At 48.2% G+C, this 27,511-nt stretch overlaps 1 protein-coding gene across 10 annotated transcripts in view; it reads right to left on the bottom strand.

Moving 5' to 3' along the window:
• FRMD4A (FERM domain containing 4A) overlaps window positions 1-27,511 on the bottom strand; it is a 362,726-nt gene that overhangs the window by 17,379 nt on the left and 317,836 nt on the right. For all 10 annotated transcript variants that reach the window (XM_048302660.1, XM_048302658.1, XM_048302659.1 and 7 more), the window contains 5 exons: window positions 22,428-22,504; window positions 18,218-18,356; window positions 11,819-11,960; window positions 4,287-4,420; window positions 817-939 (listed from right to left, as the gene is read on the bottom strand). In XM_048302660.1, coding sequence (XP_048158617.1) covers window positions 817-939; window positions 4,287-4,420; window positions 11,819-11,960; window positions 18,218-18,356; window positions 22,428-22,504 — 615 coding nt within the window. The remainder of the gene's footprint in view (window positions 1-816; window positions 940-4,286; window positions 4,421-11,818; window positions 11,961-18,217; window positions 18,357-22,427; window positions 22,505-27,511) is intronic.

Below are 27,511 nucleotides of genomic sequence, written 5' to 3'. Positions count from 1 at the left end.
ACAAACAGTTAATTCCCTGGCTGAACCAAGCCTCAAACCACACAGTCACACCAGCTTCAGTCTCTCCTCCTACAAAAATAAAAAGGAAACTCAAGACTGGAATATACACAAGTGTCTTGAGACAAATGTGCCTCCACAGACAATAGTTGTTCTGTGAATCCGGTCCCGCCTTACAGCTGCTGCAGGCCTGTTTTCACAGCCACGGTTCAGGGCACTGACCCAGCACATTGTGGGAGCATGGAAGGGAACAAACACTCCCTGGAAAACTTAGAAAAATGTAACTCCAGCTCCCCATAGGTAGGGATGAAGGCTCTTTTGTTTAAGGACTGGGGAGCAAAATGCTTTTATCTTGCTGTGGCAGGGCTGAGATGCTTTTCTCCCTGGTTAGAGGGGGCCTGAATTTGGATTGCTACTAGAGTGGAAAGCAAGCGGCTGTTTGCAAAAACAAGACAGGCAGAATCAGGGCTCAGATGGCTTGGGGAGCTCCTGATATGCTCCCTGCTCACACAAATCACTGCACTTTATCACCAGAGCACTTGCACTGCCATGGTCCAGTTGATCACCCAGGCTAATTCTATTACCTCCAGTAAAGCCAGGGCTGAACCTCAAGTATTTCAGCTTTACTCCGAGTTTGAAGTGAAGTCCCCAGCTCTCTCACTGCTTCCCCATTCTGACGGATATAGAAAAACCCCAAATGGGTACTGTGACCAATTACAGTAATTCAAAGCAAAAATGACCGCAGGACTGACGGCTCCTGTGTGATGCTCAGTGGACGTCTTAGAGACACAGGTCTGGAAGGGAAGGGCACAGCCTCACCTCTCCCTTAGGCAGGATTTTCTGCTCATCCAGTTTAAAGGCAGTTCCTATTCTTCTCCTTACAATCGGTGGCTCCTCCCCAGGATCCAGGGGGTATTCTCGTGGCAGCTTTCCTGTGAGCTCCTGTAAGCAGAAAATGCTATTAGTGCTCTGGGCAATCTTGCAGCAGAGCAAAGCACAACACCACTTTTGTGTGACCCTAAAATGACAGGCGTTCATTAACAACATATCCAGTTCAGCCAGCTGATAACCACACAGGAGAGCACCCAGCCCTGCAAACTCAGAACCTGACACTGAGGGTGGGGACCTTTTCTCTAACCTGTGCATGAATACAGATCTTTGTGGCCTGCCCTGGGAAGGTCTGTAAGTGGTGCCCATCCCTAGGGCATCAGGGCCTGAGGCTGAGCAGGCTGCAGCACACAAGCTTTCATCTCTGCTGCAGGGTGAGCACAAACCAAGAGCTCCAATCTGCTGAGCTACTTCTGAGAGGGGTGAGCAGACCCGAGAGCCTTCCTGCAGGATGCAGGTCTGCTGAGTCAGAAAGCCGCAATGGTAACAGCCATGCAGGTTATGACCTGCACAGAAAAACATTCCCACCTGATTCATGATGTGTCTGAGAGGAATGCAGTGGAAATGGCCACTAAAAGCAGTGCCTGGTACCTCATTACCTGTCTGATAACACTTCATGTATTAGAGTGCCTTCCAAGCCCCAGTGATGTCATGGGCAGCTTTGGAGCAATTTTTAGCTGATACTCTGTCAGACTGATGAGGTTATTTGCAAAGATTTGCTCAAAATCTGAAGCAAACCCCAGAGTTTTGGAATATGTGTAACACAGGAAGCAGCAAGCACCATTACTGATGTGAATGCTGTGGGGTTTTTCCCCTGGGCTACACAATACAGGCACGCATATCAGAACTGAAGGCATTGAACTCCCTACAGAAAAAGGCAGGGGCCTGACTACCAGCACAGCCCCAACTCCTTGTACTCAAAGGTCTCCCCATGCAAGACAAAAGGCTTTTGTGTTCCTTAGCATCAGCCTTGAGAGGATCCAGCTGGCAGAGTAACCTAAATCATCTGAATCCCAAAGAACAGCAGCTGACCTTAATGCGAGTGCGGGTGCACAGCCCAGTCCCTGCCTGCCCTGGCCTCTCCCCCACTCCCTAATGGGTTTTTTTCTTTCTACTCTTTTCAGGTCACTAAGAAACAAGGACCTGGCCTTTTCAAATCTTCCCTTTAAGCAATTCCCAGCAAAATGGGTTTGCAGCAGAGCTCTGTGTCGACATGCACAGCCCCCTGTTGCGAGAGGCATGGCTGCAATGTCTCAGAGTCCCATTCTGCATCGCCCCTCCAGCACTGTGGGGTTATTTCAGTTTTTCTTTCAAAATGTGTTCCTTCTACTGAGATGTGGCTCTAAGCACTGCACTGAGACAGAGATTCCTGTATCCTATCTTGAGGGTAACAGGGATATTTTCTTTATAACTCCTAGATTAATATGAAGCAGGGCAGTGGTGAAAGAGTTAATCTGCTGTAAAATCTGTAAAGATCAGAGCAGGACAAAATTAATGTCGGCTACCATGATGCCTCCACAAGCTAAAAAGTATTCAAAGGCACAATCATGAAACATAATCTAAATTAATAAGTAACTGGAGTAGTGACAGCCCAAAGTAACCTGATGCCAGCATTATGAATGGTTCTGGCCATGCTTTCTTAATTATGCCCCCACTTTTAACTCTTTTTTATCTCCTGGTCTGCCACCTTCTTCCTCTGTTTTGGCCATTCCCATGCCAAAGCAGAAAGGACGAAGGGCAGCCTGAGAGGAAGCTTTCAACTACCAGCTGCTGATGGATGAGCTGTAGGGTTGCAGGATGGGGTCAGATTCCAAGTGTCCATTAATTGCCTCTCTCAAATCACCTATGGAAAGCAGGAACACTTTCTTTCAGCTCTTAACGTGCTGACAGATGGGCTCTGGCCAGCCTTGCCACAGCACATTAAGGAGTTACTGCTCCTCATCCCCAGCTCCACGCCCCAGTGAGAGTTTTTGCCGGCATCCTGGTTGCTCCTGAAGTGCCTGAGGCTGCACCAAAAACAGGGCTGGAGTTAAAGGGAAGGCACTGAGCTGTGAGCTCCTGCAACTGTGGCACAGGCACATCTTTCCCTGCATCCGGTGCTGCTGCAAGGATTAGTCATCGGCAGTCAGGCAGGGTCAGCTTAGGGTAGTAAATTCCTCTGGACCAAGTAGAGCCTCCAGACCTTGACTGTCAGCCCTTGAAGAGCTGTGATTTTTTCCTGTGGATGATCTCAGCTCAATGGACTTATGAGACTGGATCTAGTCCTGTGACCTTTTTCACAGCACAAGTTGTTTGCTGAAATCAACCAGGACTTCTCAGGTGGGAAGGGACTGCTCCCATGGAGTAAAGAATGGGAACAGGGGCAGCAGAGACTTCTGCTGACACTCTTTGTTGAGAGTATTTCCCCCAACATGCTCTTTTTGGCATTAAAAACTATACAATAATTGAAACAAAGTGCAATGAGACCTGAATCAGTTACCCATTTCTCCCATTTTTGTTAAAATACACATCAAATATTAAGCAAGAACTGGAAGATCTCTATGCCACTGTCTGCAGCCAGCTTCCTGTTGTGTTACACATCACAATTTGTTGTTAAAATCAGATACTCAGGCCTAGTAAACATGGGATGATTGCTTAATAGCCTGAGTATGCTGCTGCTAATCTCCACACACAGCTGCAGCAGGATTGTGATTTACCCAAACATTAAACTGATCACTAAATGGCCTCCTACGTACTCCAAAATGAACTGGCAGGTGAGTGGGAAAGTTACAAGCTCCTTAGCTGTCCTGCATGTCCTGGGATGACCACAGTGTTTCCTGTTTGCAAGGTCTGCCACCACACTGGCATTTGTTCCAGCCAGAGCCGACTGGATAAAGGCAATCTACATGGAGCAGATGGGACCTTGTGTGCTGTGTGGAAGAGCATGCTTGGAGAAGAAAAGCATGTAAAATCGGTCCTGCTCCAAGAAGAAAGTGTGCCAGCCTCTGGGTTTTTTGCTAATGGAGTCAAAAGTATCTGAGAAGTGGTGACCAGCACATACAACAGCCTTCCTATGCCATTTAGGCAGCATAATAGTCTCATCAAAGTTAATAAGAAGCCTGCTGAATGCAACTTATTCACAATTTCAAACAGCAGACAGGCATGCTGAGCACCCTCCTAGCCCCTGGAGGGTCAGCCTCCTAGCTGACTGGGGTCCCCTTCTCTGGGGGAAAAAAGTCCTGGACATTGCAATCGGGAGTTGAAACAGCTGGATCTCCCTGAAGCCGTTGTACAATGGATTTTGGAAGAGGTGACTGTGGAAGGAATCTTATCTCCTGACCCCACCCCACCTCCAAACAACAAGGATGCTGTAACAAAGCCAGAAACAAAGTGTTACAGGTTATAAAATGTCCACTGCCTACCGCTTCCCGCAGGCACAGTTTCTTTAGCTCTTCCAAACGTTGGCGCAATGTCTCTTCCAAAGCTTCTTGCCTGGACTTCAGTGCAGCCAGCATGTCTTTCTTGGCAGACTGAGAACTGTCTGACTCTTGGGAACCTGTCAATAAACAATGATTTCACTAGGCCAGCTGACAGCAGAATACACATCTGGAGTGCTTGTAATTTTACCAAAGCCTGGACGCAGTCCTTCCAAAAAGAAATCGGGACTATGACATGAAGCAGGTGTTACCCAGTAATGTCTGTTTACAGCAAGTCCTTAATGTTTAAGCTAAGAGTCAGAGATTGGACAGTGGAGCACGTAAAGACATTTGTAATCATTATCTGGAAAAATAAAAGCAGCAAAATTATTCATCTAAAGATCTTAGAGGAAACCTACACACAATTCCCATGAAAGTTCCCAATGGCAAATAACAGTACAGTTTACAAAGCCCTGGAGATGCATTTTTTGGAAATTAAGCCTAGGAGAAACCATTTGACAATACAGCCTACTTCTTAGAACTGCAATTATCCTAGTAGCAAACATGTAATTCAACCCACTTATTGGGCCTGTTCTCTGAAAAACTGTAATGGAACAAAATTACCTAGCAAGATTCCTGTAAAATACACCAAAAAACCCCAGTCATAGCTCCTTCTGGGGTAGTAGCTGTTTCTTGTGAAGATGTAGGTCGAGATACTTAACTGCATGTCCAAATGGCTTGGCTCTTCAAGTGGCAATTACCAGTAACACTCACTGAAGTACGTCTGTGCATTAAATCAGACTCTGTTGCTCAGATGTCATGACAACATATGTAATTTCAGCTCTTCAGGGGAACTTCTTGATGAAGTAACCTCATCCTTTGTCACTATGTTTCCCCCACATGCAATAAAGGATGGATATTCTCCTTATCCCTCCTTTTGCTGATGGTGTACCAATAGAAACATTTTTTTCAGCAGTGACCTGTTCCCTGCCCTTTTAAGCAATGGCACAGAGAAAGCAGACCTTTATTACCTGCAGCAGTCAGATACGACAGGATGCTACATGGAATTTTCTGTGCACCTGCCATCAGATGGGGGTTAGAGGGGGCTCCTAGATATGTTTAGAGCTTGGCATCCAAGCGTTCAGTGAAAACACTCAGTCCAAGGAGGTTGAAAAAGCTGTTATCTCACAGAGCTTTGGAAGGAACCTGGGAACAATTCTTTATTTTGGCAGCAAAACAGTGAAATTTGTGCTTTCAGCTTCATCTTTCATTGCTACTATTCCAGCAGACCATTAAAGCTAAACTGAAAGAGGATTGAGGCAAAAATTGCCACAAAACAGTTCTGCATTGGCCCAGGGGGAGCAGAGAATCTCACAGATCTTTTCCGCCACTATTTTCTGCAGTTTTCATAGAGGAAGACAGCTGGCTTTTATTTTATTCAAAGAAACACCACTCTGCTTCCTTACACCTTTTACTGGGATGTCCTGAAGTGGGGGTGGTGGAAGAGATCTCTCTAAAGGTCAGCGAGGTTGAGCATTACCAGACAAAGGAGGAGAACCTTACGGTAAGATGCTTGTTTAATTGCTGTAGTCATCCTCATTTCATTTGTGTTTGCCCTCATAAAGCAACAAAACTCAACTCTGCAGACACGTCTGTGCTGGAAGAACTTGATAGGACCTTCTAGAGGAGCCCTGTATTTGCACTGGCAGGGAAACTCCTCTCCAGCACTTAGTAATTCTTAATAGTAACCCTGGTGAGCAGTTACTAGCAAAACTGAACTGCTGAATTTCTTCATGGACTTGTCAACAAGCTGCCGAGTAAAAAGTTGCTCATGATTCCAGCAGATGTTTTGAACCTTTTTCTTTTTTCTTTTATGTCAACTTTAATGGCCTGTGTTTTCCTTTCAACTGCTCTTCCCCTTTCCTTCCTCTGTCTGCTCCATAACTCCACACCAGCTTCAGATTTATTTTTAAAAGCTATTCCTTTTTGCTGTGTGGGTTGCCACAGCAGCTACACAGAAACATTTAAAAGCATATGAACAGCCTGGCCAGACACCTGTGCTGGTTTGGGGTATGCCCACAAGAAGGAAACAAAAGGCTTCCGGCTGAGCTGGTACGGACCCAAATCAAGCACAGACAGTTTACAGCATCTGCTCCAGCTGTGCTTTCCCTGTGTGAGAACCATGCTGGTCTCAACCCTGATGCCACTGGTGCACATTTTCTCCACTGACTGCACATTTTGCCATCTTTTTCACTGCTCCCAAAAAGCAAAGGAACTAGAGGGGACCTGGAAGTGTGCTGTCATATTCTGAGTGAAACAATGGGATTACTGCTGAAACCAAAGTCATCCACTCACTGGCACTAATGTTTGCTTTAAAATTTTTATTTAAAAGCTGAATTATTTTGGAGTGTATTATTAGATATGTATTGGCTGGATTCTCTGATTGTTCTCATGGGTGAAAAGCAAATGGAAACTTGATCAGTCAAGAGAACCACACCTGTATGAGATGACTGTAAATGAGCAGAGAACAGTGCTTTGTATTGCTGGGTGCCTATGGCTTCCATTAGAGGCTTTTTATTTATAAATATGTATCAATCCTGCCTTGAATAAGGCTGTGATCACAGATCCACTTCTAAACCCAGTGGCAACTGACCCAAAAATGTCAGGACAAATCAAAATACCGTAAAAACAACCAAAAAATAAAGGCCAGCACAAACCAAACCAGTCAAGCAGATACTACCTTAAATTAGCCTTATTAGATATGGTCACTGAGTTATGGCTGCCCAGTGCCTTCCAAAGGGGATCATCAACAGAGAAACATCAGTCCTGAGAGATCAGCCCTAACACAAGAAGCTCCTGCTGCAACAGAAATAGGAGGCTTTCTCAGGTGTTTATGGGTTAATTCCTAATGCAGTAAACGGGATAAATGTTGCTGAAATATATAATTTTCCTATATGGCATTTGAACCTTTTTGTGGAAGTTATTTTTCAGCCTCCTTCCCATTTGCAGTGCAAGGATTTACCAAACTCTTCATTTTAACACACGCTTCTGCAGAACAATTTGATGTTCCTAAAAGAAAAAGGGTTGTGAAAGCACACCAGGTAGCAGGCACAGGACCTTCTCTCTCGTGAGCACCAGGAACCTCCTGAACTGGGGGCTGTTTTTATGTGGATGTGCCCTTTCTTCCTTAGCACACAGGATGGGGCACAGGTCTTGGTGACCTAAATGTCTGCTTATTACCCTACTAATCTGTGGAAACAGTACTCATCTTCTGACACTCACATGGCCTCTCTGGGTGATTTCTTCATCCACTGACATTCGGGAGAACGTGAGTTGAGAAACATAGGGAGAACATGGTCCTCCCTGCCCAGCTCACTTCTCCAGCAGAATTCATGGCTGAATTTCACCAATGCTAACAGGCTGCGTTCTGCTCACTTCTATACTGGTGAGGTCAGGACAGTCTTGGTGATGTTGATGGGGACATGTAGCACATGGGTCATACCCCTGAAGGATCTGGTCAAGTGTTATGCAGGTACAGGTCTGCTGGGGTCCAAGATAAGCTTTGCTTTAAAGCCTGCCAAAGGGATGAGACCAGACAGCACTTCAGAGAGAAAAGCCCTGTAAAAGTGACTCATTGTTTGTCCCTATTTCCTCCATCTATTGTAGTAGAGTAGAGTCAGCTTGGAAAATGAGAAGGATGAAAACAAGCAGGGAGGACAGATAGGATGCTGAAGAGCAGAGGGAGCCAAGTCTTGGTGACACCACCTGAGAGAGAAGATGCAACAAGGTGGCTGAGCAGCAGCAGCAAGGCAAAAGCATCCAGGCATCTCTCCTCTTTCTCATTCCCCAAGTCTCCTGCTCCAGGAAAAACACATCTAAATATGGCAAACCCTTCACGCTACATCCGGCTGCTGGCTCCAGCTCACTGGCATTTGGCTGAGGTCTCTGTGGAAGGCTGTCCCCCAAGCGGGGAGGGAAGTTTCCCCCACGCTCGCTCTGTGCCAGAGCACGGGCTGAGTGACCGCGCCAGGATGTCAGCGCACAACAACCCCAGACAGCCCCTATCTCTGGTCCCTGCCCGACATTTAGGATTTCCTCCGCGGCGCGCGGGAGCTCAGCTGGAGCTGCTCCACACAGGATGCGCTCAGATATCCTGTGGGCGACTCGTCTTCGCCAGCCCCTGTGCTCACGGGCCACGCGGGTGCTGTTTATCCGCTCCAACGCCCGCCGGGGCGGTCCAGCTGGGACACGGCCCCGCCAGATGCAGCGGCAGGCCCTGGGAACCAGCTGGCTGGACTCTGTTGTGGCGTTTTCAAACGTAAACAGGCCCCTGCACAGGAAACCTCCTGTTGCAGAAGGAATGGGGCGCAGGGGCTGGAGGCTCCTTGAATGCGCCTGCAGAGCTAGAGCAGAGATGCTCCTCTGGGGTGTCTCCTTGGCCCACAGAGATGAAGAAGGTGGTCTGGGGTTCAGACCAACAATAACCCAGTGATTACAGGGCTCCTCACTAGCTCGGAGACCTGCAGAGCTCTTACGACACAGACTCTAAAGGAAAAATCCACCTTAGACCTAACTTGCTTTTGTTCTGCTGGCTTTGATTTGGTTCCTGCCTGTGTGAAAGCAGAGCTTTCATTCATGGACAACTCTTACCTCAGATGTCCAGGGATGGCCCACACATCCTGAGCAGAAGATCCCTGAGCTAAATCACAGCTGCCCACTGTCCTAGGGAGGCCCCTTTAGATCCAAAAGGAGGACAAAAGTTAAGAGTCAGCTTGTCAGAAATGGACTTGGGCATCAAAATTACAAATCTGCAGTGGACAGACTGAGATCAAGAGCGTGGGAAAAATGAAGGACCTGAAGCTTTGGTCTTGAATTGCTGTGATCATGAGGAAGCCACTTCCCAGTGTAAGACTCCATCTCCCCTCTGCTGTCTCTTGAGACTGTAAGTGGTATGGGGCAGCGACTGCCTCATACTGCACAGCAGGATCTTCTCCAGACAGTGTGACAGCTGGAAGCAACAACAGACTTTTCCTTGCAGACTTGCTGCAAGCCCAGGGGAGACATGCCAGTTTTGGCATGCTCCTCAGTGCTGACAGCCCCTCCAGTGAGGAGGAGTGAGATGGAGGGAGGAAATGACTACAAATAATTTTCAGGAAAAAAATGACTGAGAATAGTAGGGAAGTGGGGGAAAACAGAGATTCAGTCCTGACCTTGTGATTTCGAGTCACTTGAGATATTTATAGCCTGGAAGTCTACTGTGGCCACTTAATCATTTGCAGTTATTCTCTCCAGTGTGCAGGCTGTACTGCGATAGCCCATCATTGTTGTGGCTGTGTGCCGATAATGTTTGGCACAATGGGAGGAAACAGAAAGCCTGGGACAGAGCCAGTGACTGGGCCAGGCAATGAATGCCCCCTCCCATCCAGTGGGACAGGGATGGGCCACCTCCACCAGCCAGGCTTGAGGCAAGGGGCTCTTGGAGCAGAGAGGTCTGAGTGACTGTGTGGAAGCAATCCAGGGTTTCCAATTCCCTCATACCTGAACTCTGCCAGACATCTCTCAATACTTTCTTGTAGCTGCTGGAACACACACAACAGCAGCAACCCCTTCAGCTTTCCTCACCATTTTTGTGAGAGCCCTGTCCTCGGAGCTGGCAGGATGTAACAGGCAGCTCTGAAGAAAGGAACACAGAGGGAGCCGTGCTTGCCTGACCCACCAGCAGCACCTTGATACAAACAGAGGTTCACACAGCCCTATGAAGGCACCCAGGTAGGCAGATCCACCTACCCAGGACTGAAGAAATTACTCACCTGGTCAATGAACTCTGGGTGGGTCTAGTCACTAGTGCAATTCTGATGAGTGTACAAATCCTGTGCTCAGCCAGAAAGGTGCAGGGAGCACAAATGTACAGAAATAAAAGCACGGGCAGCTCCCAGTTTGGAATTTCCATCCACTTAACCCTGATAGATGTTGGCCCCACAGCAGCTTTTCTGGGCTTGATTTGCTTCTGGCTTTCACCTGGCTACTGCTCTCTCTAGGTGTAAGAGCAGAAGCAGACCCCACTGTTTTTTCTCGAGGAACACAAAAAGTCCATGTATTAACATGGAAACAGGATTATTACCAAGTAGCTCTCACAAACTTGGGAATAGTGCCCAGGAGGCTGAGATCTTGGAAAGACCTTAAGAACTTTCTTGGGGTACTTAACGTTATTTACTTTCCAGCAGGAGAGCTGGAAAAAATGCCAAACAAACAAAGAGTTCCAACAACCCGACACCAATCTGGGAGCTGCTGAGCTACTGCAACTCCCTAAGCGATGGGAGGCACAGACAGTGGATTGTATACTTTGTCGGGAAGGCCTCAGGAACAGAAAGGCAACTCTGTTTGCAGGCAAGGCAAGGAATTGCACAGCAAGCAGCTCTGAAAGCACTGCACATTTTAACCCCTTGCTGAACATTTACCAAGCAGGAAAGTGTGCCTTTTAAGAGACATGAAGGATACAGTGATGCAAAGCTAATCTACTACATCAGTGTGGGTTCAGTTTTAAAGCATTTGCATTCCTACATGGGCTCTTCCCTTGTGCAAGTATAAGAAGGTTATTCTGTGCTGTTACACATCTCAACACATTTGGTTTTGATAACTTGATACAATGCTTAACAGAAGGTATTTAATTGTCTGAAACTGTTAATTACAGTGATACCAGCAACACTGCCCTCCTGAATAGCTCACCTAAGCAGCTTCAAGCTCTTTGCTAAATATCAACCCCTGCTTTATGCGTGCAGTGACATTTATCCCTGTTTTGCACACAGCTTGCCTGGTTCAGACTGACAGAAGAGTATCAAAGAGTCACAGACAACCTCCTGAACCCCCTTCTCCAGTCCTTCTCTCCTCATGCTCTAGCTCTCCTCTGCATTACCTTCCCTTGGGTTTCTCTCACAGATTACATCTTCTTCACACAGGAAAGTGCTCTAAGCCACAACAAGAAACCTCCTGGACCCTGGCACTAGTTTGGTAGAGTGCTAGGGAATAGTTCTATTGAGCCTGGGAGAGCAGCCAAATTCCAGCAACACAGAGGCAAAGCAGATGTGCACTCTGTGAAGAAGACACCCTATCTCAACAATGCAGAAGAACATCACCAGTTCCCAGCCTCAGTTTTCCTTGTGAGCTGCACTGGCTGGCTGCTTCCCCAGTGCTGGCTGGGGACTCCTTCACAAACCCATCTGCCTCAGGATGCTGGATACCAAGGGATGGTTAGGGTAGAAATTGTGAAGGGAGACCAGGTTTCAGTTGGAAATTGAGAGGTTGGAGATGACATCCTGGAGTCAAGGAGGAAATGAGTGGTGGTAAAGAGGGAGAGGGAGGCTGCTGCCTGTGCTGTTTGTGGAACAATGTGCTGAGAGATGGACTGCCACCTGGACAGACAGAAAGTCTAAAGGGAAGTGACTTTCATTTCTGCAGTGCAGCTTCTGGCTGCTCCCCATCATACCATGGCCATGGCCCTTCCCACCATATTCTTTCCAGTTACAGGACAAAGGACCTACCTGATGACAGAAGACTCCCGCTGCTTCCGCTGATAATTTTGCCTTTACTCCCCATGTTGGCCAGCTTTGAGGTCTTGAGGGTTCCAGTTTCGGTCAGGTCAATCGCAATCTCACTCAGGCTTCTTGCAGCATGAATCTTGGACTGGAGGTGGACACAGGAGTTAGTAATGATCTAACTTCTATTTGCTCTTGAAAGCTCACAGAAGAAAAAAGACCTTTCACTGTGGCAGGAAACAGGCCTCCACAGCAAACTTGGATTATTTTACAAGAATAGAAGCAATCTGGCACAGTATTCACTGCTGTACTTTTTACATTCTTAAGTGGGTACAATTCTGGCATCGCTTCCTGTTGTTTGGGTTTTTCTCTGCTTTGCCATGCACATTTTTCTCTCTTAAACAAAGGATGTATGGAGCCACTGTTTTACCACATACAATAAGAAACCTTCAGAAATGCCATCATAATAACCTGCTGAAAAGCTCAAAGGCTAAAGACCATCTCTAGCATCTAAAGGAAGCCAGAAGCGGCCTTCACAAATCAGCAATAAGCTTTGGAACAAGACAGTGAGGACATGGCTTAAATGGCTGTCATGAGAAGTTGGAAGAAAATCCTGACAGGAAAACACATTCAGGTTATTGTCCAGACTAACAAGCTGCATGAAGCGCCCCTACTGTGAGGGACCCCTTCAAAGCATTAACATTACTCCAGTAAGAAACAACAGCCAGCCCAGCTCAGTAACTGGTCACACTAGGGCATGGCCATTGTTCAGCACCAAATATCAACAAGATTGTTGCAATTTGTAATTACAAGAAAGTAAATAATGCATAGTATGTAAACCTAGAAAATAGAATAGAATATTTCAGCTGGAATGGACCTCCAACAGTCATCTCAGCCCATTGCTCAAATCTTACAAGCCCTATGCTTCTGAGCTTCAATTAACTTGTCCTTGCAGGGCCACTGACCTGCAAATTTAATTTCCCAGAACATGGAAAGTTGTTGTCACATTTTGCCAAGACTCTCCAACTGCAAGAAGAGTTTTATCCAAAAAAGGGGCGAAGCCCCAGTTAAAGATCACCTAAGCATTCACCTCTGCACCTTCTTAAGGCCAGAAGAGGCTCAGCCCTGGCCATACAGCTCAGAGGATGGGCACATCATTACTGTGCTAACAAATCAAAGCTGACTGATGTCCACATACCAGGGTGTGATCTGTTCCCGCTGGAAATAACATGAAACAGGACAACCAGGAACACTTGTCATGATGGGATTTTCAGTGTTACTTCATATCTTCAGGAAAAAGTAACCATTCCAACAAGAACTAAGGCTGAATTGATGGCTGAGTGCGCACCACTGAGCTTCTTAGCTCTGTTACTGATGTGCTGTGGGGCTTTGGGTAAGACACTTAAGGTTAAGTTCTTAGTGATCCCCACCTCTGTTTGCATATCAGTGAAATAATAAGGGAAAGAAAATGTCTCCCTGTTGCACACTGTATTTTTAAGATTAATTTAAGACTGTAAATGAAGAAAGTACTAGGAAAGCCTTACAATGAAAACACCCTCAGAAGTATTATCATAATTTAATATTCTTGGGTATTTATAGGCTCCATTGTTACCATTCGAAGTACCCAAATGCCTCACAGGCTTATTTCCATAACAATGCCAATAACAGGGCGTGTGGTCTCACTTGTTTGAGTGCAGAGGCTGAACTACCTGACAAGATATCGGAGCAGATCAGTCAACCAGTACTAGCCCTCTTCAACTAATGCTGAAACCAGTTAGACATGTCTCATTTCCAGCAGTTCCTCCCTAAAATCAGCCCCAGGAGAAGGACAGCACTCTTTAGCTTCTTGGATCAGATGTTCCTGGTCAGAAACAAGGCCTGTGAAACATATTCTTCAAGTATCTCTGTATGAAAGGAGGGCTTCAGTGAATCGTTTTCCACAGGGTCCCTCGTGGAGCGCTCAGGCGGCGCTGCCAGCACCCACGCGAGCACACGATCTCACCTTCACAGGTGGTCACGAACAGCCGCTCACACCCACAGCCTGGGCACGAACCGGAGACACAGAGGTGAGAGGGGTTCTCTGCCTGCACTGCCGAGGCGCTCAATGGAACCAACACACCCGAAGGGAGCAGGGACAAAGAAGCAAGAACAGAACCCACACGTGGTTTTATCCTGAGAGCTCCCAAAGGCGGGCAGAGCATCAGAAGCCAATAGTCTGAGGGCTCAGGGGCAGAAGCAAGGATGAGAGACATAACAGGGGCCAATGGGAAAAGGGATGGGAGGGGGGAGAGGGCCAGTGACCAGCGGAATCTCGGTAAAGGGAGAACTTTCTAGCACAGTGGTTTAGGGAGAGACCAATTTGAAAGCAACAGAGGGAGGTATAAAGTGGACTTTGCCACCACAACAGCTCTGAAAGGATAGTTCCAGGTGAGGAGGAAAATCACTGCTTTTATCTAATGAGATTTCTTTCTACTGAAATCTTGGTTAGCCTAAGCATGAACTGCTTTCTTGCTGCAATGCCAGACCTTTGGAGGTAACAAGCCTTGCAACTGCCTTTGTTCTGCAGATAAATTCCCTGCAGTTGTATATATGCTGTATATGTACATACATATATGTAGGGTTATGTGTACCTTGTATAACTCTGGAAACAGCTATATTGATCAAATCCAGTGTCTGCCTGACCCAACACACTGAGTCCTGGCACTGCATGCCCCAGAAAGGCACAAACCCCAAGTCTGCACAGACAGGTCCTCCTGCTCCATGAGGTTTTCCTGTTTTTGTAGGATAGTTACAGCAAGAAGCCCTGCAGTTTATTTCCATTCATGTTCAGAATACAAATTAGGGCACACTGTGGCTCTACCTGTCTGACTGGGCACCAACCAAAGTGCTGAGTGAAGGCAATGTGGCTGCTGGGTGCTGTTGTGGTCCTGGCCAAGCCAGCAGTGGCTGGAAGTGTGCCCTACATAGGGCAAATGAAAAGATGATATAAGACCAAAGCCTGGCATCCCTGAAGCCAGGAGAGAGGAAGAACAAACCAGCAGACAGGATTAGCAGGACAGAGTGAGCTTCCTCCACAGAGGGTACAATTCAAACCTGCTGAAGACATAGGAGAAGGTTTTAGATCTGATCACAGTTGTGCTAATGGTGCCCTGCACTGCACAGTGTGGATGAAACATTTCCTGGAAGGAATGGGGTTAATTTTCTTTGCTGCTCAGTCCCTGCTGCCTCTGCTGCCTACAGCAGTGCCAGTCAGCGTCAGGTGGTCTCATGCATTGGACAGGCTCTCAGCAGCAGCAGGAATCAGACCAACAGCTTATTTCACACAGGCCACTGAGCAGCAGCCAGCGCGAGGCCGGTGCAGGCTGTGTGCTGCAGCGCAGCACTGCAAAGCTGGGTTACACCCCATTAGTGCTCCCCCGAGCCCCGCAGTCCCTCCAGGCTCAGAAATTTTAAAGCACTTAGTGCAGACCTGCCAAGTCTCATTTAGATGGAGGAAGACTGGCTCATTCATGAGTCATTTCAAAGCATGGGGCCAAACTGATCTCCAGTGCTGTTCTGACAGGGTCAGAGGGTGAAGAAAAATCCATAAGTGAAATGAGGAAGAAGATGGACACTAGGGATGAATTTATCCCTCTTGCTGCAGTGATGGGGCTTTGCTGGAGGTGATTCCTTGAAACCCTTGGCCTATTTTCTACCAGTTCATTCAGCCAAAAAGCCTTGCACTTGGAGGAACATGCTGTTGAAAATTCCCACAAAATGGGATTTCTCAAGGTTTCTAGGCCAAACGTTTGATTGACTCAGTGCAGACACCAGAGCAAAGACATGCCTTGAAGTCCTGCTGCATCTGTCTCCCGAAAAAAAAGGGGAAGCTGACAGGAGTGGTGCACGCTGACAAGCTCACTTGGGAAGCTGGGGATCTTTTCAGTCTCCACGTTACGCTTCAATTGCAGGGAAAGAGAGACAGATCAGTGGGGAGTGAGACGCTGGGAACCCGGAGAGCTGGCAGGAGCTCAACATGGAGTGAGGCTGCAGAAACGTCGGGGACCTCACTTGCAAAAGTGCCAGAATCCAGGCAAAGCGGATTTTATTTCTTTTAAAAATCAAATGAAGGGTTTTCTTTCCAGTGGAGCTGTTGGTCCAGATCCAACTGGTGCCCAGTTATGTGAGGAGAACAGAGTTCAAGCTTTCTTTATCATTATGTCACATCTCCCGCCATCTAATCTACATCACTGGAGCAAATGCTCAGCTGCAGTGAGCTCCAGCAGGCTTTTTCCTCTAAGTTTGTTTTTTATTTTTCTTTCTTTTGTCAAAATGATATGAAATGCCAAGTTTAGACATGAAAGGAAGGAATATCTAAGTTTTGCTTTGAAGTTGAGGATTCAATTGAAGTGGGGCCTGAGATTTAAGGGGCTGCAAACCCATGCGACCTGAAACTCAATAAATGTTTGTCTAGGCCCCTGAGAGCTGAACCGAAGACATTTCACATCACCCCTCTCTGCGATATGATTTACTAGTTTTCCAAAGCGAAGCTCATATGAGCACAGTGTCCTTGAAGTGACCAGCAGGATGAACTGAACAGATCAATTAAAATTGATGGATCTATCAATATTGACAGTGTCAATACGTCAAAGATGAGGACAACAGACGAAGATACCAGTTCCCTTAAGAGAAAGGGACAAAAATATTTGTACGCCTTAACTTCAAAGCCTCAGCATGACCACTGGGATTATTGTGACAAAGCATGCTGACATGGTCACAGACGTGACAGGTTGACAAACGAGGGCTGGTGGGTGGTGCTGCCTGTAGGAGTGTGAGAGAGGGGAGATCAGATTGAAACACAATCTACCAACAACAAAAGGAGTCACTGAAGGGAAGTCCTGAGTGTTTCTGAGACCTGGTTTCTTACCAAAGAAATAGGAGGAGGAGGAGGGAATCTCCTTTTGTTTGTTGGTTGCTTGTGACCTAAATACCTTACAGCTAGATCAGCAAATCCATCTGGCTAAAAGTAAAGAAAAATAAACTTCTGTTTCATTGAAATCTATCTCTGAGTTGACAGAGAGGACTGTGCACTGCCCTGAAGGTCCTGAGCAGAGCAGGGGGAGAGGAAGGCATCCCTTGGTATCAGTGAATATGCAATTTTGTCCATATTTACAGCTGGCACTTAGGCAGGGTTGGGAAGTTGGCTACATCCTAAATTCAATACAGCTTACAGCAACTAAGGTGAAATTGCATTAGATGAGACATGGCCAAAGTGGGTGCAACCATGCCCAAAACCATCCAAAAGTCCACCCACTCTACAATAGTCACAGAGCTCATGATGGGGAAAGCAATATCAGAAGGGCTTAGAACGAGTGGGACTAACAGCCCACTCACGGCCCTCCACATAATCCCAGAAAGCCAACTTGATTCATTTGACTGGAAGAAAAAATAATGCAATAAAGAAAAGCAGGAAAAAGAAATATTTTTCTGCCAGTTTAGTGGGCTGAACTGACTCATGAAGGGACCTGATAGGGCCAGGGCCTGGGCAAGGAAGGGAGCAGCCTCGGCCTGAAAATACAGGCAGTGCTTTCAAAAATAGCAAGATATTAAGATTGTTTCAGGCATTTGGAGGATCATCACCTGCACGTTCTGCCATTTTACCAGAGATGAGGGCCAATGCAGGTACCCACTCAATACAGGCTCTGTCTTCTCTGTGAAGCTTTACTCCAGTGTGCTCGTATGGAGAGGGAAGTCTGCATGAGAAGTCTTTTCTCTGTATCAAAGTAATCTCTAAGTGATCAAAGTGATCTCCTGCTGCTCTGGGTATGCCTAAAATTACTGATGAAAGGAATTAAGAGGGAGAACACACACTCCTCTGGTTTCAAGGTGGTTTCTTTTGTGTATTGCGTGGCCCTTTGTGCAGTACCAGATTGCGATCGTTCCTTGTATGGCCAGGCTGTCAAACCTCCTGCCCCCCTCCTAAAATAATATCCCTACCCCTCATTTCTAGGGAAATACAACAGTAAAAAGCAAGGAACAGCAAGAAGAATCCAAAAACAGTTGTAGATTGTGAAGCTTCTTTGAACTCAGTTATTGGGAAGCTGCCCTAACTTTATGACAGAGTTCAAGACGTGGAAACCATCCAGACAGGGATGTGACCCTATCTGCTTGCTAACTTTGGCTCCTTCAATTTGGCCACAGTTCAAGACAACCTTTTCCTCAATCCTTACTCCCATAGGCATGAATTCAATATAAATTTTCTCAATCAGGTCAAGATTAGCCAATATCTTGAGTCGATCTGCCTTTTTTTTTGATCTTGAGTAGAAAGGGAGGGCAGGAAAGAAGCCACCATCTGGACTTGGCCTGGCTGGGATAGTGAGGAGTGAGAAGGACTCACCCACTACAATGTGCACTTCCCATGCTCACCTTGCTTTGCTTCCTGTCCAGGTAGAACTGATGTTGACTAATGGCCATAGCCCAGATAGACTTTATTAGTGCTGGACAGGCGTACCACGTATGCACAGCGATGCCACTATGCCCAAAAGTCCTCCTGGTCACAGATGCCCTGGAGAGGAGAAAAAAATGAACTGGGGTTACACAAAGGTTTCACCAGATTGCCTTCTGTGGCAGAACCTGTCACAGATCTCATAGTAAAAGCTGCTGTCTTTACTTTGTAAACCCTTGTGCTAATGGGAAAAAATGCTTAGAAACCAGGAATAAGTATCTAATCAAGCCATGGGAGCATTTACTTTAAATATCTCCTCAGGATAGCAAGCTCCAGAGGACTAACGGTAAAGATCATCCAGTTTGTCCAGCTCAGACTGTATCTCTGGGTTTGTCTGAGCTGATGTTGACTTGCTGCATATCCCAGTGGAGTCACCAAGGTCAAAGCCTGCGTGAATCCTCTGTGTCTCATCACATGCAGAGACATCTGAGGCTAAGTCCTCACACCCTCCACTACCTCTGGCTTTGGACAGTGGCTCTCAAATATTAGGACCCAGGTAACAACTGAAGATCCACAGGATCAGTGGCTACTTTAGGAAATGTGAGCAAAACTCTTCAGGAACCTTGATTTCCCCACTTACAAACAGATGTAACAGGATTTGCCACATGGTATGGGAGCAGGGAGTTGTGAGGCTCAGAGGGGGCTGCCTAGTGCCCTGGAGAGAAGAATGGACTCAGTGATTAGCTGAGTAGATTTATAAACAGGAAAAATAAGAGCTAAATATTTCTTCTCTGGGACTCCCAATTGTTCTCAAACATTAGCAAAAAAACACAGGCTAGGTTTCCCCATGCTTTCACAGCTGTACAAACCTGCTTGATTATTCCTCCCCATCCCTCAAAAGCAACCCCACCAGAGCAGCAGAGCCCCTGACACCAGCACAGCACACATCCAGGCTCTCAGCATCCTGGTCTGTGGAACTCTTCCCACTGCAGGGGTGGAGCTCTGGCTGGAATAAACCACACCACTGACCTACAGAGCCCCAAATAAATGAGGGCCTCCTCTCCAGTCTGTTAAGATGAGTAGGATTATGAAATGATGTGACATGAGTACAAAGGCTTGCTCAGAAACATGACACTTTTGGGGACATGGATGGTGAAGAGGGACCAGTGCAAGAGACAGCCTGGGGAGCAGGGGTGCTGAAGAGGGCCTGCCACAGTCCACAGTCAGCAGGGACTCTGAGCCATGCAGGTGTGGAGGTGACACTGCAGGACAGCCCAGGAGCTCTGCAAGGGAGAGTCAACTCTTTTACCAGCACTCACAAGTCCTCAAGCCTGCTAAGGTTCCCCACCTGTCCATGCAGTGGCCACCTCTCTTCTGGTGCTTGTAGGCTAGTGCCTTGTCCAAAGCTGGAGGTGAACATGGAGGGGTGAACAGCTGAAGAAAGTTGTGATGGAGCCAAGAATGTAAGAAAACCAAAACTCTGCAGCAAAATGAGAACTGCTGGCAACATTCAGTCTGGGAGAGGGCTGACAGCCATTGCATCAGGGCCTTTTCAGTGCTTCAAAATGTGTTAAAGTCAAATTATGGAGCTACAAATCAGAGCGAAATTTCTGAGAAAACCGCTGTGGCCAAAGCAAATAAACTCTGAGACAACTGGGATCTCATGTTTCAGTGTTACCCTGTACCGAGTCCTTTCCTTGTGAATGGTGCTAGAGACCTTGTCCCATTAGGAGTATTGCTCTTGTGAGAAAAGCCTCCGTGGATGCAACAGGACAGCAGCTGATGGTGCTGGGCTGCCTCACTCCTGTCACTGGACAGGGAATGAAGGCTGTGCTGGGAGGTGTTCTTAAAGTTGAGACTGGAGAGTAGATCCAACTCTGGATGCTTTATATTGGTCTAAGGACACAAACCACTGCAGCACATTGGCATGTAAGGCTCTAAGGCATTTAGGCACTCAAACATGGGCTGAGGCCTTAATTCTAGTGTCATCATATTCAGTTCAAATGCAGTTACTCCTGAATTCTTAGAAACATACTCTGCAAACCATTCATCTTCTTACTCTAAAAGCAGTGATTTCTATTTTTTTTTTCTTTTTGGAACCTGTACATGTTTCCCCATCAGAACAGCAGACTCCGTTAGAGCGTCTGCAGACTTTGCTGGTCAGAGCTGTGGATTTGCTTTTCACAGCTGTGTTTGAAGACCTGAGAGAGATGGCCCATGGGTGTTTTTTCCATGACTTCCCTCCATGCATGCTACATGTGCTATGGAATTAACCCTGTTGATAGCCCCTAAAATGTATCATTTTCCTCCTTTATGGGATAAGTAAGTGCAATGAAAGGAGGTTAAATGGCTTGTTGGGGACAGGAAGCCATGGGCAGAGGCAGGGCTTAAAAACATACATTGTGCTGCCCAGCCCTGGCCACAACCACAGAGCTGCGCTTGCTCTCCTGACTGTGGCTTCGCTGACTCAGGCTCTGGTTTGGCTACGAGGAGAGGAATGTGGAGAGAGCACTGCATTGGCTACTCCTCCGCCTCCGCAAGCTGAACAACTCCTTGCAGGAGTCCATCCCACTTGGCTGGGAGACTACAACCCGAGCTGTCTTCCCACCACGCCACTGCAACGTGCTGTGCTGCATTACAGCCTGAGTACCAGTTCCACCTGGATGGGGGCACTCTGGATACAAAAACCAATCAAAATGATACAAAACCCAACCAAACTAATTCCCTTGTAGCAAGAAAGTACCAGGCTGACAACCTGGGGCACGGCTTTGTCCTCCTGGTGTTGAGTCAGAGAAACAATGCAATGGAATTAAAAACGGAAGCTCTTCTGTGTCACTAATTCCTATCACCTAAATACAAATGAAAGAGAAGAGGTTGCTCTGTGTGGTCACATTTCATGCATGACATCGCTTTGCAAATGTCACCATGATTTTAAGGTCCCAGAGCTATTTCCTTTCTTTTTCTTGCAACTGCTCCTTCCAGGAAACAGGCAGAACTTAGGACATTTAGGGGCTCCTGGCTGTTGGTCACTCAGAGCACGTGTTTCTGACGCCTCACCGGCTGCCAGAGCCTCAGTGGGGGAAGGAGTGCACTACCCCCAGATCCTGCTGCTGGAAGATCTCCCAGTGTATTCTCAACTTTGGGAATTTGCTCTGCTAGGTTTCATGCGACTGTTTACATGCTTAATATTAAGCAGATGCTTTGAGGTTCTGCTGACCCGGAGCTGCACAATGACATGAGTTGCTTTACTTGGTGCTTGTTTTAACAAAATGCACCTCTGCAGACAGGCACTGTTGTACTGGTGTGACTGTGCTCATATCAGGGTAAATAAGGATAGAAATTGCATGCAAAATTCCCCTAATAAAAGTACATCTATTAGTACACAGATAGGCATGGGAAACAGGTGAAACAGGATCACAGCTGAGTGATCAGCAAAACACACTGCTACCAGCAGATCATCAAATCAGTCTGGGCAGAGAGATGGTTTCCATCAGTGGTATCATACTTACAGTGCAAGTGAAACATTGCTTTTAGTCAGAATAACTTTCAGAGCCATGCACACACTGTGTGCTGTAACCATCCAGTAATTGAAACACACCATCAGTGCTAAACGCACTGATGGGATGCACAGAGTCCCTTGAACTCTCACATTAGGATTCCAAAGTAAGAAAAAAAGACTCCTGTGCCAAAAAGACTGATGGGCTTTCATTCAGGCTGCCGGTAAAAGTCTGGTTCCGTGCCATTCCTTTCGGTTGTACTACTGAATATTTATTTACAAAAAAGCATGTGAGTACAAAATCTGGCGCTCGTCTCCGGGCTCTGAATGAAACACGGACACAAGGCAAACCCCCCTTTCGCGCAAGGGGGCTGCCGGCACTGCAGCTGGGGCACCGGAGCTGCACAGTCCCGGGGGTCACAAGGTGCCAGAACAGAGGGAAGGGGAAAAAAGCATACCGCTAGGAGCCGAGGGGAAACACACCCTCAAAAACGCACACCAGAAGCCGAAACGTCCCGCTGGAAGGAAGCAGCAGCCCCCGGCTTGGTACCCGCTGCCTTTCTCTTACGTGTTCCCCAGCTACCAAGCGCAGCGAGCCCCGCACAGCGGCGGGGGCAGGGCGGCTCGGCAGGACCCGGCTCAGCCCGGCTCGGCACCGCATAGCCCGGCTCAGCCCGGCCCGTCTCGTGGCTCACCTGCGCGGATCGTGCACCTCCACCGAAAACTTCTTCTCGCGGAAATAGAGGTTCTCCAGCTGCCTCCATTGGAAGATCTGCGGGGAGAAGAAGGGGATGAGGCGCCTCCGCGCGCTGCCTCGCCCAGCCCTGCCCGCCGCTTCCTCCCGGCGCTGCGGCGGGAATGCCCCGCTGCGCTGCGCTCCGCCCCGGCCCGCCCGCGCCCCCCGCCCCGGACCCGCGGGGCAGCCCCGGGGCGGGCGGCGTCCTCCGTCCCTCTGTCCCTCCTTCCCTCTGTCCCTCCTTCCCTCCCGCCCGCCGGGCCCCCGCTGCCCGCGGAGGGCTCGGTGCCGGGGGCAGGCGGGGAAGGGCGCCGGTTTCACTCTGCGGGGCCAAACGCGTTGAAACACATGTAAATTCTGGGCAAACGGGATTCGACTACATTTTCCTTGGAGGGCTGGGACCTGGGGTGGGTGCATCGGCCCCTGGCACAGCAGACTTTCCCCGGGGTGAAGGAGGTGAGACCCCCATGAGGGCGTCTCGCCCCGCTCCACCCAAGTGCGATACCCAGGCTCTGCTTTTATCCCGCATTCCACGTAAAACTGGCACAAGCATGAGCCGAGTGGAGTCAGCTTATCTGTCCCAGGTGCTGTCAGGCTCGTGGTGGCGATGCCCAAGGCTCCAGGTGCTCCCGGCAGTACAGAACACGGCAATGAGCAGGTCATATCCCAGCTCCTGTTTTACAGGTTGCCCTGCCGGGGCATCTCAGAGCAGCACTGGGACAAAGCAAACACTACCACCAAGGGGGAAACTGAGGCACGAAGCTTTCCATGGGAGCAAAATGCGGCGTACCCTCGCCCTTGAGTCAGCATGGGCCAGCCCTGGAGGGCCCTGCGTGCTCCTGGGCAGTGGGATGCTCTCACACGGTCCCTGTGCCCACACTTCTGCCGTGAAATAACCCCCATCTCCCAGGCAGGAGGGCGGACCGACCTCAGGAGCAGCGAAGGACGCGGTGACAGCCAAACAGTGCCAGCTCCGCAAACCACCACACCGTCACCACCGCGGGCAGCTCCACCACTGCCTCCTCCTTACAAATGAGGAAACCGAAATCCAAACTCTGGCTTCCAGGCTTCTAATCCACAGGGAGGAGGCAGCCTCCACCCCCCTGGGCATCGCGAACTTCAGCTTCCCTGCACTGCCCCTAGCAAGCAACAGAGCTGGGGAACGTAGCCCCGCTGCTGGGGAGCACAGCCAGCAGAGTTTTCCCTGATTTACACTCCTTCTCCCACTCCAAGTAGCTTCTATGGAGTTCCTGTTCTACCCCCGAGGAAGGCGCTAGCTCCTGACACGCCGAGATAAACCTCGGTTGCCAGTGTCAGCGCTCTGGAGATAAGTAAACAGGAGGCGTAATTTGATTTACACAGATATAGCTGCTGGCGGAGCTGAAATCTAGAGAATAAAACAAACCTCCAGAGAGGACCCAAAATTTTCTCCTTGCTGGTGTTATGGGGGCAGCAGAACTGAGAATATTTGTTTGTTAAAGTTTCCAAGTAAGGTTGGGTTTTTTTCTCCATTATTTTTTTTCCCTTTCTGTAACAGGGTGCTTGGAAGGAAGGGTGGGGAGTAAGAAGGGCACTGAGTTGCCCCATATTCTGGGGCTGTCCACGTTGCAGGGGGCAGGGGAAGAAGGGGGCCAGGAGAGATGAGAAGTCTGAAAGGTTGAGTTGCATTGTCCTTAGGGGGTTATTTTATTCCTCCACTGGAAATATTAATTGCTGCGTAAAAGTTGTAAATACCAAATGAAGCACAGAAACACCCACTATTTTACCCACTGAGGGAGGACAGACACAGGGTGAAAGGGTTAAGCTGGAAGCTGAAGTCTGACTCCTCTTTAAGCGCCTGGCTTCAAAGGCATGAAAAGGAAGTTTGGGGCTTAAACTCCCACAGACAACAACTGGGGTCAAGCTGAAAACATCCCTCCATGCTTCCAGATGCCTGTCCACAAGGCGGGGAGGACAGCGCGGCTGTGCTGCACGGCATGTGCAGAGGACGTGTTTGGGAGGCGCTCAGACATGTGGAACACATAAGAGTCTAAACAGCCAGCAGATCACACCCTTCAGAAAATATCCCTCTGTCCCCAGGTCCCCCGTTGTCATTTATGACTAAACTTCGGCGTGGCGCAGGAAGAATTTGAAACTTTTCTGAGCTGCTGGCAGCTGCTCTATTTGGATGCTCTCCTGCCCATCCTCCCCCTCTGACTCTGCCGGATGGTCCCCTGTGCTCGGATCCTTTTCTATTTTACCCTCTCTGCTACCAAATCTCCCAGTGCTGTTTGCTAACGGAAGCTCTGTTTCTCGTTTCTCTTCGATGATTAACTCCAACTGTCCAAACACACACGGCTCTGGGGAAGCTGTTCAGATGCCCAAATGTAGGCATGGAGTGCCCTTTTCCATGCCCCAGGGTTCCTTGCCTGGCCCCTGGCTGCTGCCCTGGGTGGGAGGAAGCCTGACATAGGTCCGGTGCTGTATCTGTGAGCCTCACGCAGATGTCTTGGATCACCAGCAGTGCCTAAAACAGCATTAGACACCTACGTTTTGGGCACTGGAGCAGCTCCCCAGATTGCTGAATTTTTATATTTAGTTTTGTTATTTTCCTTGGCCGGGCACAGAAGGAGACAAATCCAGACTCTTGGGAGGGAGGGGGTGAAAGTGACCCCACAACCAGAGTTTGTGTCTTTTATTCCATAGCTCTGCTCTCCAGAATGTGCACGTGTATTTTACCATTGCTGTAATCATGCTCCATTTGCTCCCCAAGTATTTTTCTACAGTCTCCCACTCCTTTTTCCCACACTGATCTGAGAGGTCTCTCCCTTCCTATACAAAAGGAATCCAATCTGCAAAAATGTGAATACCCACAAGAAAGTATCCACTTTCCTGTTAGCTGATCTCAATCCCTCCAGAGAAACAAAGCCGAAGGTCCCCCTTCAGCCAGACCTCCTAATGTAAGCAAGCTGTTCCCTTCACCAGTTGCCCGCCTTATGCACAGTCTCAAATTGATGTTAATGCAGTGACAGATGCACAAGGTGCCATTAGTGGATCTTCCTAAATGGAAGCATAATTTTTACCCATCAAGATCCTTTTACCACGCTGGTGATTGCAGCCTTCACTAGGGAATAGACCCACAGCAGGGAGCTGGTCATAATTTCAACAGGGTCTTGTGGAACTGCAGTGACAACAGATGTGTGCTGGTTTTGGGGCTGGTTTGAGTCAAAGCATCCAGGTTCATGGCAGGTTTGCCTCTCCCTGCACTGAGGTTGGGTCTGGTTTTGTGTTGTTTGGCTTATGATTGTCTTTGGTTAATTTGCTGGGTTGAATCCAATGCCTGCACTTGTGGGTGGGACAATTTGTATAGGTTTTACTGGGATTGTAGCAGAGGTGCAGTGACCCTTTGACAAAAAGTATGTCAGCAAGGACTGGGACAGCATCTCCCCAAACACGCTGGAAATGGGGCTTAGGAGAAAGTCAATCATTAACACAAGCTTAGAGGACAGTTCCCCTGCCCTTGAGTAGCTGCCTTCACTCAGTGCCTGCAGACAAGGGGACAATTAGCGGTGCTGCAGAGGGCCAAGTCTCTGTGATGTGGTGGTTTGCCCGCTGGGTTCTCTTCTGAGGTCAGCAGCTCATTTTGGATCATGCAGCTCTGGGCAGCTTTCAGATGGGAACAATTTTTGTTAGTGGCCATCATTACAGGCTGCACATGAGATGATTTAATCTTCAACAGACACTTAAGGAAGTATCCCTGAGACTGGCTTTTGAGCACAGCTGCACACTCACACATGCATGTGAAAAGGGCTACTAAAAGAGGAGAAAAGAATTACTCTTATTCCCTCCTCCTCCAAGGGCCTTGTCCCCGCTGTGGTCTCTGTTTCATCGTGCCAAGAAAACTGGAACTGACACTATCACTTGAATTTGAAAAACTGCTTATCAACCCTTGAACATTCAAGGAAATAACTGTTCCCTGTCAGACCACGTGCACTGTTTAAAATGTGTTGGAGTGGGTGGGGAGGCCTTGATGGGGAAACCAGTGCCAGAAATGGCTTCTACAAAGCTGGCAGCTTAGAAGAGGAGCCAGGAGAGAGATCTGAGTGCTGCATGGTGCGCTGCAGAGAATTCAGGTGCAAGCTACAGGAATTTTCTCATTGGAAACCCCTTCCAAGAGGCAGGCAAGCTTGCCAGGCACCAGATGTTTGTGACTAGTTACAAAGAGCTGCAGTCAAAGCCCTTCAGACGCAAGCTTCTTTTGTGAGCACATTTGTGGTTTGCTGGATGGTCCTTAATTAAGCTGAGCCTGGAGGAGAGAAGGCTCAGGGATCTGCATCCATTTCAGCTATGTGAGTCTGAAGGATTTTTTACCATTTTTATTGACCATGAGGCTGGTGCCATGGAGTTTGCACACGCCAGGAGGTAGGGTCAGTGTCAGAGTATTTGAAAAATGCTGGAGGTTCCTGGTAAAGAAGGGAATGTGTTTTGTGAATGAAATATGATTGTTTCTGGCTTGGTCACTCATGGCCTGGGTGACCTGGACTTTGCAGAGGTGTGGGGACCTGAGTTAGTGCGCTGGGCTGTGCTCTGCCCCTTTGTGCTCAGGGAGCCTTGCCGGAGTATTCAGTGGAAGTACCATGCCATATACTTGGGAACCCCTGGCAGTAATGAGGCTGTTGCTTGCTCCTGTGTTGCCCTTCAGCTCAGGCACAGGACGGAGGGGGTTGCTGAAGGCCAGCACTGGAGGTTGGTGCAGAGTGCTGTTTGAACTATGGTACCTAGAGAAACATGCCCAAATAGTACCTTTTGGAATAATTCCAAATCCTGAGGTTGGGGTATGGGGTCCCTGATACTGTTTTCTGCCTGCTGTGCCCAGAAGAGCCAGACTCAGCACTGAAGTGGAGAATGTGCGCTATAGCTGGGCATCCTGTGGGGACACAGTGTGAACCATTTTGCATTTGATCTCTTAAGAACCAAATATAAGTGCCCAGCAGTCTCATTTTCTTTCTCTTTTCTGTGTGCTGAATCACCTGAGATGGGGCACAGGCTGAATGCACACACTCT

Source organism: Corvus hawaiiensis, chromosome 4, assembly GCF_020740725.1.
Source record: "Corvus hawaiiensis isolate bCorHaw1 chromosome 4, bCorHaw1.pri.cur, whole genome shotgun sequence".
NCBI lineage: Eukaryota > Metazoa > Chordata > Aves > Passeriformes > Corvidae > Corvus > Corvus hawaiiensis.
Note: the sequence above shows the minus strand (reverse complement) of the source record. Positions and strands in the feature narration are given on the sequence as shown.